The 12,193-nt window shown below is 38.8% G+C and overlaps 1 protein-coding gene across 2 annotated transcripts in view; it reads right to left on the minus strand.

The window, feature by feature from the left end:
- Positions 1-12,193, minus strand: part of MYH10 (myosin heavy chain 10) — a 100,411-nt gene that overhangs the window by 34,348 nt on the left and 53,870 nt on the right. Inside the window, exons 6-11 of one of the 2 annotated variants that reach the window (XM_056343587.1) lie at positions 11,313-11,342; positions 7,383-7,475; positions 3,377-3,440; positions 1,644-1,742; positions 543-686; positions 144-239 (exon numbers count right to left, since the gene is read on the minus strand). In XM_056343587.1, the coding sequence (XP_056199562.1) occupies positions 144-239; positions 543-686; positions 1,644-1,742; positions 3,377-3,440; positions 7,383-7,475; positions 11,313-11,342 (526 nt within the window). The remainder of the gene's footprint in view (positions 1-143; positions 240-542; positions 687-1,643; positions 1,743-3,376; positions 3,441-7,382; positions 7,476-11,312; positions 11,343-12,193) is intronic. The other variant, XM_056343506.1, reaches the window with a different exon arrangement.

The raw sequence follows: 12,193 nt of genomic DNA on the forward strand, positions 1-12,193 counted from the left end.
AGTCATGGCCTCTTTTTGGCACAGAATGCTGTCAAGGAAGCTCAGAAGACTGCTCAGAACTTTTAAAGATACGCACTGAACAAATGGCAGGAAGAAAACTACAGCGCAGGTTAAAGGAAGCCATACAAATGTGACCAGCTTACCAGTATTCTCTGGCATAGAAGCCTGATCGGTGTTTCTCTCCTTCTTAAAGGAAATATTTCCAAATTGTAGCACTGAAGACACCACTTTCAGCATTGCTGTGTTAACAAATGACATATGCAACAGTTTAATTGAAGACTGATCAGCTTAATAAATTATTTTTCTGTTACTTGTGTCACGTGACTTTCGAATTCAGAGTACAAGTTTAGAAAGGAAATAAAGTTTGTACCGTACTTTTGGGGCAAATGGCTTTAAAAACTCTAGCTCATGTGAAGCAAACACTTGCTGCAGGCTGTCAAAGACACTGAAGCAACATTAAATCTGGTGACATTAAGTTAGCAAATGCATGTGCACAAGAGAAAAAAGTATACTTGAAAAATCCAAAAGACTCAGTAACTTACACAAGATCTCATCGTGTGAAAATCCCATGATATGCATGGCTTCCATAGTCTCCTGAAAGTTATCCTTGTCTTGTTGCCCAGGAATGGGGATGTAACCATTAGATAAAAATCTGTAATTGTTAAATCCTTCAAGCAGCAAGTCAGCTGTATTGGGGGGAAGGGAAAGAGACAGAAAAATAAGCTAAAGAAATGCTGTTCACACCTGTACTCTGTTCTCACTAAATGCACAAACTATGCTTTACGAAATCCATCCCTCAAATATGGCTACAAGCCATTATACGCCAGCTTCTGAAACTGTAAAAATATGAGCGTGTCTTAGAGGCTGAAGTCAGATTCCCAGAATCTCTATCTCTAGCAACCTACATTAGCTCTTCAATGTATTATGTAAATGGAACGTTAACCGACTTAGATCTAGCGAAAACTCAAATCCCTATCTGCGATATCCTAAAAGAAGTATCCCCATTGAAAAGTAACAGAAACAGGCAGAAATGGAGTTCGGTATTGATGATTACCACATGAAAGAAGCTAAACACCAGTTCATCTACAGGAGGAGAAAAAGTAGATCAATTCTCTGAAGTCTGTACCTTCATATAATTTCACTTATCACAACCTAACAGAAATTCCCAGTTACTAAGGGCTGGGGGGAGGCAGGAAGAGTAGAAGATAACCAACACAGGACTGCAACAGCTGAAGAAAGCCACAGGATTTCATTATGTTTTGGTAAAATGGCTGTTTTTCTGCTCAGCTTGAAGGCACAGTCCAGGATAGATACGGCTGTCACTGCTGACCAGGTTCGTTATTTATCAGCTGGGAGCCCTGTAGTTTCACTCCAGTGATTCCCAGCCAGAGACTGCCCAAACTGCACTTTGTCACGTAGGAGCCGTTTGCTTAAAATGCATCAGTTGCTTGACAGCACGCTTGATAAAACACAGAAGTTATTTCAAACTAAAGCCACGTGGCTTTCCATTCTTCTTTCAAAACTCACTGTTTCAAGACCAAAGAATAAAGACCAACGAGTAGTTCAAACACAACTGTGTTAACACTGAAATAACAAACAGCACACAGAAGCAAGAAGTTTACAAAATGAGATTCTCAACTTACACTTCAGGTGTTCTCCTGCTCCTGCTAGTAGTTGATAGAAGATATGAAATGTCCGCTCATCTTTAGCCTGACGAACAGCGCGAGACTTTTCCAACAAGTCTGATTATAAGTAGTCAAGGATCTTCTACAATGTTTGGTTAAAAATGTCCAATGCAAACAAAACTTTCAAAGCAGGCTTTAAGACCAAACAGAAATGTAATAGCAACGACAGGACTATGTGCAATATGACCTCTCAGTAACTTTAAATAAGAGAGTTAAAATTCAGACTGGTAGAAACCCATTTTTAATTTCAGCAACCTTATTTCTTGGATGTTGACTGCATTTCCCTGCTACATGCAGCTGACAATTGTCTGCAATGGATCAGCTAAAGTTCAAGTGAGCGGGGGAGCTGGCCATTCTTTCTCAATCACTGCTTCTATTAAGGTCATAGCCGAACTCTTAACACCAAAAACCCTGCAGGTCCTCAACTCAAAGTACTTTATCATCTAAAGTGCATTTGCCATTTCTTTCAAGTAATGCATTTTTACATACAATCTGCACTGCCTTTAAACAGCTCCCAAATTCAATTTGTGCAGCAGATAGCGTCTAATAAGCTGCCACAAGCTGTAATGTTATGAAGTTTTACAATATGGAATATCAAGAAATAAAACCAAATGTGGGGCAGGGACTTAATGGCAGAGGTTACAAGGGTGACTTCTTGTGATGAAGAAAAAAAATTCCCCGAGAGTTAATTCCTGCTGTTTTCACAAAGCTCTAGGCAAAACAACTCCTATAAACTTCTGCAAAAGCAAAAACTGCCTTCATTCCTGTGCTGTACTGAATGAAAAAATCATTTACCGTCAAAGCATATTTTGAATAACTATAGATCTTTCCCAGCCTTATTGGGAAATTATCTTTTGTGACAGTTCCAAACATTCAATGCACTTAAAATTAAGCAGTTTCTCTCATAGCAACAGAATGAAAGTTTAACTGCAGCATTATGATTAACACTCACATGATACTGGTTACTAAGGCTTCTTCCGATTTCATAATGTTATGATCACCCTCTTGCTACTCCCCCAGAAAAAAGGATAAACAAACTAAAGAGTTACATACACATTTTTAGTAAAAAGAAAACAACTTTAGAGAAGGGCTTTCAGTGCAAATATTTTTACTTGTTCTTAAGCCGTAAGTGAAAACGAACCTTAAAGATAAAACTGAATTAGGCTTCAGTATTAATTGCTAATAGATCTCATATTATTGAGCCCACGCTGGTATCTGGGAGGCCTAAGAAAACAGAAGGTGCCCCAGCACTTCCAGCTCTATCACTTTATAAGGAGCATCACCTCCTTCCAGGCAGAGGCTGCTCCCGCAGTGCTGATGAGAGCAAAATCAAGCTTTTGGCAAAATACAGTAGTTCAGCTGCCGATTAGGAAGGCAGTTTTTTTTCTATAAATGCTCATAAAGCAAGCACATTTTAAATGGTTTCTCTATTTAACATACACTGGTTTTAAGTCTGAAAATCCAGCAGGCTTCAGAGAGCTAAATTTTTCGAGTATCCCATTTTAAGCATGAGGAAGCACACTGATTTTGTGATATTTGATCAGCTATTTTGAAACAAAGGAAGAGATGGATGATGTCAAAGGAATGCAGGAATGTGGTAACCTTTCACTGCATTCCAATGAATTAGAGGGTTAAAAGCAAAACAATCGGGAAACCTGCATTTTACAGTGATGTGGCACGAAGGAGGATACATGTCTCAATGTTGGCCCCAACAATATAACCAGTAACATCAAAGTTAATCCTAATGAACTTGCCCTGCAAAGAAAAGAGATTTTTTTGTAATTACTAAACTTTTTTAAGACAACAATGCTGTCTGTATAAAAACATAATCCTACTTGCATTCATGTAACAAGCATTTCACATAAGTTCAAATGAAATCTTTTCCCTTCAATGCGCTCAGCCATCATTTCAATAGAACATGTTACACTGCACACAAATACTTTCTAAAGATTAAAAAACTAGTATTCGAGTTATGCTTGTAATCCAGACTTACCAAAACCTTTTCGGAAAGTGTAGCTCAATTTCTCACATTGACCAAACATGCTGTCTGAGGTTGAAAGCACCAGTGGGATGTGAAGGGTGCATATTTCTATAGGAAACTTATGGGTGCCTAAAGGTGCTTTATCTGCAGCAATCCTGAATCTCAGTGTGCTGCCCACCCCAGACCACCACGCTTCTACTTCCATTTCCAAAACCAGGACGGCTGCTATCTACAGGGCTTCTCTCTTCTAACAGCTGGTAAAGAAAGGACTGAGAAACACCATATATCCGTTTCTTCCCCATTACCTCCTTTTCTCTACAAAGGACCAAATAAAGATCACACTTCTCATATGTAGAGCAGCTCTTGGAAAGAAAGTGGTTGCAAGTGGGTATATTATACCAGCTTTAAGTCGCATCAGTTCCCCAATCTGATCTGTCACTTGGCCACAAACGTTCCCATCAGGACAACAGGCCCTGGCATGGAGTTGGACCATTCTTAACAGCACCATTACTGTATTTCAGGTTTGTGCTTGTGAAACTGTTAGGTATTCCCTTGGTTGCAAACACATGAAGAAACCTGTGGGAATACCCCTTGACTACACGAGGCTCTCCATTTTCACTGCATCCAATTGCTACAGCCCATATCCTCATACCAACGGGTTTCGGAGATCAGGGAGCATCACAGCAGTTTGCTAACAACTGTCTGAACACTTCTGATGATGTTTGCACAAAGCTGCCTACTAATATCTTTTGCAGAGGTCTTCTGAAAGCGCTCTTACAATCAGTATCCAAATCCCCACTTAGCTCAAGTCTGACTAATTAGTGCTATTAGTATGTTCAACCAAATTTCTGTTTGGCAGACCCATTCTATCTATTTTCATATTAAATATTTCAGTCTACAAGCTTGTAGAACATACGCACTCTAACAATGGCCCAACCTACAAAACGTGTCTTGGGGGTTATACTGCCATGCTGCAGACTCACACCCATAAAAGTTGCTGCAATTATTTGAGCTATTGCAGCTGCTTCTCAGAACACCCTACCCTCCCTGACTTCCCTGACAAAGCCCACGCATGTAAAAAAGATTTGTGTACACAAAGCCACCAAGTTTCTCCTCTCAGCCACACCAGTGAATCCAGAGAAAGGTACAACCTACCTACCAGCCTTACCTTGACTCTTACGTTTCAGAGCAAAGCAAAGCCAAGCTCCGTGACTGTGGTTGTACATCTTCAACTCAAAGTGATTTCTCCAAGTTTCAAGAAAACTGGTGGGATACTCTTAAGTTAGCTTCAATGGTTACTCCCTACTGTTTAATCTGCAGTTTGGTTGGAAAGCCAATGGCACTAAAATGACTGTGCCAAGGCACAAGCTTGTTTTCAAGCATGCCTCGTCAGGGACCAGCACTTGAACTCAATATGAAGAAACAGAACACTAAGCTCAGCTTGTAACTGAAGCATTTGTATTTTTGCTCAGTAACAACTCCAGAAAGCTGTAACTGTCGCAAAGAACAAACTGACCTGTTACTGAAATTCAGCCCATAGACTAGATATACAACACATGTGTCAGCACTAGCATGTCAAGAACGGCAGCTGACAACTTTTTACCTAGACCAGGTACCACCGAGCCTTCTTAGAATGACATGGCTCGAATCCGCCATGTTACATGTGAAAAAAAAAAATATGAAGCATTACATAAGGTCTAGTCAGTGGCTTTGTCTGACACAATTCAGAACCACTTTACTCTGTTTCACCCTTTAAAGTTACCTAAATTCTGCTGTAAAGTTACCAGTTCTGTGAACAAAAATCATTGAGAGAAGATGCAGTCGTCATACGATTTGACACATCAGGAGAGGGGACACAGGCCCCCTTCACAGTTCAGTCACCACTGAAGTCTATACTAGAGAAATTACTTATCTAATCCATCATCTTAAAAGCAAAATATTTATACATCCTTTTAGATAGCACTGACAAATCTTGCTATGAAATCTTTAATTTATCAGCTAGAGAACGTAGTGGTGGTCATTAATAACTGCATTCAGTTTACACTATCATTATAGCACTAAGTATGTGGTTTTGTAAAAACCACATCAGAAGGAAGCATTTAGCTCTGCAATATGAACCCAGCAAGCCCACTCTCCTGTACACTGCAAACTAGAGACTACTTCCTGAAACACAAGAGAACACTGCTTCTGGTAGAAGAAAAAAGGAAAAAATCCATTTGACACCAGCCTTATTTCAGTCCTATCTGGTTTTATCAGCAAGTAGGGAACAGGCTGGCATCCTCATGCTGCATGGTGAAGACTGTCGAGCCTGTATGGACTGAACAACAGCACTTCTCACTTTGTGGGAGGATATATGTATATTTTTAAGTCAGGTTTTAAAATGGTTGTTACTAAAGATTATTTCTTCTGCATGGGATGACACCATCTGGAGTACATTATACTTGCTCCTTTATAAAAATAGAGCTGGAGCCATCTGAGTGATTATGTTCATGATGGCAATGCAGACTTCAATATAATACAAACCAGATGCTAACATCTTTTAGGGAAAAAAGGATCCTCATTAAATTAGTACAGTCTTTGATGGATTCAAGACGTGTAACAAAGTAGAATTATTGCACAGTGAAACCTGTTGATACTATAAATCCTACACCCAACATATATAAGCATCAAGCAATATTGTAAATAATGTGGCTATAAAATTATCAAAGTTGCATTTCTACCATACTCTGCTCTCCCTTCTCGATTGCAAAAGCTAAGGGATTTAGTCATACAGTTTTCCAGAGTCCTTATCACTGGAGCTGAGTTCATACATTATAAATCCAAGCAACTGTTAAAACATCAAGGCAGCCAAGAAATCCTTCATTTGTTCTGTAAACTTTAGTTTTGCTCTCACAAGGAAAAAAAAAAAAAAAAAAAAAAAAAGATTTAATACCTCCTATACAGTTTTAAAGTTGTACTAAAAACATCTTTCCCCTGAAACAGGAGATGGCTTTTTTTTTCCTTCAAAGGAAAGGAAGTTTTAAGAAGTGGTAAAGAGCTATTCACCCCAAGCTCCACCACTATTTTTAAAATAAATGGAACACATCAAAAGTGGTTATCTGCCACTGAAACGGTATGTGAACAGAAGGCACTGACCCAACAAAAACATCAACCAGCTACAAGAGAGCCCAACACCTTGAGAGTAATTCATACTGTCTTTTTTAATTTCCTTCAGTGAATCAGACAGAAGGATAAGGAAATTTACAGAGGTTTTTATATGCAAGTTTTGTGCTTTTTTAAATGTTGAGGATGTTCTCTTTAAACAATCAATTGATCAAGTCATAGCTATTGACAAGAAGGCTACATATAGATATAACCATGTTGATAACATACTCTTTCATACTTTATAGTAGTTCAGCAGTAATTTGTGCACACAAGCCACAGTTTAGCTCTATGGCATAGCTTTATTTGTTATACTATAAACACTACTGTCACACCATTCAAGGATGGTTAGCCACTAGATAAAATTAAAGCAAGTTTTGCCAAGAGCCAGTGAGGATTTATCTTCAGTGACCCACACACAACACAGAAAGCACTGTAAGAGAACCCAAATATATAGAGGAAAGAGAACAAAGAAAGCTTCTAATAATAATTAGATAAATACCTTAAAAAAAAGGAATTTATTCATAAACAGTAATCCAGATTTACAAATTCTAAAGAGAAAAGAGAAAACTCACAAAGCGTGAGGAGTTGTCATTTTTCACTGTCTTTGCATTCCCAAAGGATTCCAGAATGGGATTCGCCTGAAGAAGCTGACGCTCCAGCTCCCCCTAAAAATCACACAAACAGAAAAATAAACAGACATAAGCACAATGCACATGCGATTAAGGGCTCCTACATGCTGCTTCTTCCTGACAGTCATTTTACCCAGGTTGTGGCAGTGATACCAACTTTAGAAGAGGGTTATTTTTCACCTTGCTTCTAAATCTGCTGATAGTCTCCTCCATCCAGTGAAGAATGTGGTTTAGTTTTTGTTGGTTTGTGGGGTTTTTGTCTTTTTTTTTAAGCGCACACACACACACAAACAGAGCAGTGACTGAATAGGACTTATGGATGAAAATCACTGAACATGAAAAAAATTCACATTTAGGGCTAATGAAATTAGGCACAGACTTCTGAATGCTTAAGGGGAAACACTAATTTAACTGTTTAAAGATTTCAGTGCAAGGTTGTTTTTAAGCTTCCTGTTTAGTGATTTGACAATATAGCTACTTTAGAGTATCCATTTTCAAACTTACTTTCAAATCAGTGAATACTCACTTTCAATTAGGCAGTCACATCATTGCAACATCTCTGACCTGAATGCACCTGAGAAGCATGCCAGAATGGCATAATGGGAACTGAGCGACATCAAATACAAAGATCATTTCTTAATTGCTCAATTCAACCAACATTGCTCAATGCATTTTTTTTAACATTTCTTTAAGTTCAAGCCAATGTATGTAGAAATCAAAGTACTTATCTTAAGGAAATTGCACAACAGCTTTTACAATTACTGCCCATGAGGAGGCCTGATAAGAAAAGTCTGTGCTGCTTCCATGAGCCCAGGAGGCATGTATGTACATAGGAAAATATGATCTTGTCTTCCTGCTCTGAAGGATGGTTTTAAAAGAAAAAAAAAAAAAAAAAACCACAAAAAAATAAGAAAGTGAAGCTGTCTGGAATGTAGTCTCAAAAACTGACATTTGTGTTGATAAGCCTGCTTTTTCCAATTATTTATAGCATAGATTAATAAAGACCCCAGACTGAGCATCAAAGAATGGGAAATCTAAGTCTTTTAAGGCTTCCACGAGGTCAATTCTTACACAGGAATTTTTGAAATTCACTAGTTAACATCGAAAAGAGATTATTTGTATATTGAAATACATTTCAAGTCCTGGAAACGAATGGCTTCTTGTTCTTTAATGTGACCTCAAGTTATCTGCTCAAAACTTGTTTACTCCCAAATATATCCCCTTTGGGACTACATACTCTCTGAATTCTGAAATGCGTGAGTCTTAGCCCAGAGCACACTTAAAACACTCCTCAGACCACAGCACCTATGTGCTATATGTTACGTCTGCCAATGTGACAGTCCTCAGGAGCACTTTTAAATTGATAAAAAAATCCACAATTGGAGAAAAACTAGATGCCTGCTATAACCACTATATGCATGTCTGCGATTTATATTCTAAAAGTTTCCTATGTAAACACATCAGACAGTGGGAAAGCATCTGCTCACACCATTACGCCTATTCCCCTCTCCCAACCACACTGTCAGCTCCTGCTAAGACACCAAGTATAAAATGAGAAGCTTGCTTACCATGCTGTACACAGCTTGACATAAACCACATTACGTATATTAAACGCAGCAAGCATGTCACAGCTTACATTTCAAATTCTAGCTATTCTGGAAAAGAAAGCACACCGACTTCAAAATTTAAGTCCTCCACAGAACTTTGCTGTGCCACTTGAAAGCATCTCACTGCAGGCACGCTTCATCCATGCTTTAAAGCGCTTCCGTGTACCACAACTGCAATTTGGCTTTGTGCAGAGGAACTTCTGCAATGCATTGTAAAGTAGTTTCACTCCAATTCTCCAACTGAATGCAAAAACTTCGTAGTAGCTCATTTTTACAATTATCTCTGAGGATGTGAAGAACACATTCAGCTGTGTCCTCAGATGTGGGTGAAAATGGTGAGAAGGAACCGGGTGCTCACAGCCTAGCCAGCCTCTGTGGTTTGCACTCACACGTAGACTTGTCATAGCCATCACTAAGAAACAGCAAGCCTCTCACACTATGTTAAGTGGCTTCTGATTTAGTAGATTTCAATTTAGATCAACTGCTTTACAGCCAAAAAACAATCCTCTTTTTTAGAAGTGTTCAGTGTTTTGGAAAGAGTGTAAGTTTGGCCTCTAGGCATATCTCCTGCATAGGCATCTAAACAGAACTTGGAAAAAGCAGTATTGCAGTATTGAGGGAAAAGTGAAATCATGCAATATTTCATGCAGGGCAACATTAAGACCAGGACAGATTATTGTCTCAGTTTCAGAAAAACCAGCATCCCAGTGATTCAGTTTGTTGTGAAGCCTGGGTGAGGCAGGGAAACTACATGCTACTCACATACAACAGGGATCCACTCTGTAGTTCAAGATGACATTGAAACAGAAATGTTAACGATTATGGTTTCTGCAACATCAACACTTCTGGATTAGCATGCTTCCACTGATATATTTAAAATGTTTGCCAACAAACGGTTTACTTCAACCCTGACACGTTAACTCTAAGCAAAGGGAGGGTTAAACTAAACACTGTTCCATCTATTTTTGGAACAGAGAAATATTTTAGTAAAAACCTTTAGAATCGACTGAGGTCTGCATGAAGGGAGGATTAAGTTAAATACTAAGAATGTCTGTAACTTCTGAAAATGAGACCATGGGCCCAGACACATGATTGGGTTACAGAGGTTTAACAAGTTACCACACACTAGCAAAGGCATCACAGCTGTCCATGTAATTTCTTTTTGCTTCCAATATGCCAGACTTAACGAAGTTTCTTTTATTATGTTCCTTTCCACTGCAGTTTAAGTTGCACTACTGTCAGCTTCCAGAAAAATTTAAGGGGAAGAATATAATCGGCTAAACTAACTCATGGTAGCCTCTTCAGTTACCAAGCCTTGGTTACACCATACAGAGCTGTTGCAAAGCTTTTTCTTTATTTAAAAGCTCACACCGACGACAAAGGCATCACTTACCATCTCAGGTTAGAGAGTGGAACACTTATCTTGCACAACATGTGGCAGCAATTGTTTATCTCTTTCCACAGGCCCATCCTCAACTTCCACCTAACCCTCCTCTTTACACTCCTTGACAAGCACACTCCATAACACTGGAGTACTGCAACTCCTACTCTTACACAAGAAGGTAGTCTAGAACAGACCGGCGGCTGCTGCCCATGGGAAGAGAGGGATTAGGGGAGCAAGAGATGGGCAGCATTATCTGCATGGCAGCTCCAGCCAACCTAAGGAGTAAGAGCAGCTGAAGCTCAGAGGAGGAAACAGTGATTCAGGCAGCAACACTGAACAGGCATCACGTCGCTCACACCACTTATCCTAGAAAGTCAGGGGAAACACTTGATTTTCAGATGATGATTGGTTATGCCAAGCCTTTTACACTTGAGATCAAAGTCTTTATCGGGTTATCTGAGAAGCTATAAAAATATTCAGACAAAACAGTATGTTAATCAGAAGAATTTCGAAGCTTCCATTAATCCATCCCTTATTTAGTACTTTGTTTATAATATTAAAGTGTTCTGCACCCTCTCAGCAGCACAGTAACCAAGTATACACACAGCATATTGGAGGTCAGCTAGAGAGAGGGTGAACCTCTTGCTTCAGGACAGTGTAACACCACTTTAAAGTGCGGAGAAGTGCTTTGCAATGCAGAGGAATTTGTAAGCTGTTCACTGGTCCACTCTCTCAAAGCCAGTTAAGTATTTACAAAGTTTACTGGTAGCTGTATACCTCTACAAGATTTCCCACATGTTATAAATACAAATTGACAGGAAATAGAAGAATATATTACCAGTTTGCCTACATAACTTTAAAAGCATAAAGAAAACCACTTGCCTGATGTTTCACGGGTTTAGGTGATTCGGGCTGTTCATTGCAAACAAACAAATGCATATGTTAGCAAGCAAGCACTCCAGCTGCAAGTTACATCCCAAATTATTAATGTCAGTAGGCTTAGTTTAACTATATACCCACTTCATAGAAACTGTTCAAAAATTAATTCCAGAAAAGAAGTTATTTGCATGCGCACAAATATTAAAACCTGTGTTTATGCAAAGGACTAATTCCTGATAAAATGAAAGGTGACAGGCAGACCTTGAGCATCAACTTAGAAGGGCAACAGTTTAATTTTTGTGCACTGCTATCCACAGTTCTGCCAAACAACAACAAAAAATAAACTCACAAAAAGTAACTTTCTCTACAGCCTTAGTCACTGCAAGGTGGTTTTGTATGGGTAAGACGATCATTATTCTTCAACAGTCAAAAAGGTTATGAAACAACCAAGAGAAAAGCAATAGTTAAGGAGTCTGGGGTTTTGTTTTTGCACTGTACTTCAAAAATTTACGAAACACAAACCTACATTTGAGACTAAAGCTTTGTTTCTTTCTTTCAAGAATGACCATCCACATGAGAAGCAGCAAAATCTTAAAAAACTAGAAGAACTTAAAATTTTTTCAGGAAGAAGTAATAAATAAAAAAACCCTCAAAATTCAAATATGCACAGTTTCTGCAGAAATTTTCAATTGCACTATTACTTCCTTGGCTCGGTCTGCAAGTTTAATAATCTTGAGCTTCACATCAGAGTGCCTAGAGGGAAAATATTGTGGTGAAACACATACACCAAGAAATTTTCATACCAAGGCAGATGCACACTTCCTCCATTTATGTCTATTATTTTAAACAACTAGCACTGCTTTAGCGCAGAATAACAGATTTTG

This window comes from Falco biarmicus, chromosome 1, assembly GCF_023638135.1.
Source record: "Falco biarmicus isolate bFalBia1 chromosome 1, bFalBia1.pri, whole genome shotgun sequence".
In the NCBI taxonomy this organism is placed as follows: Eukaryota; Metazoa; Chordata; class Aves; order Falconiformes; family Falconidae; genus Falco; species Falco biarmicus.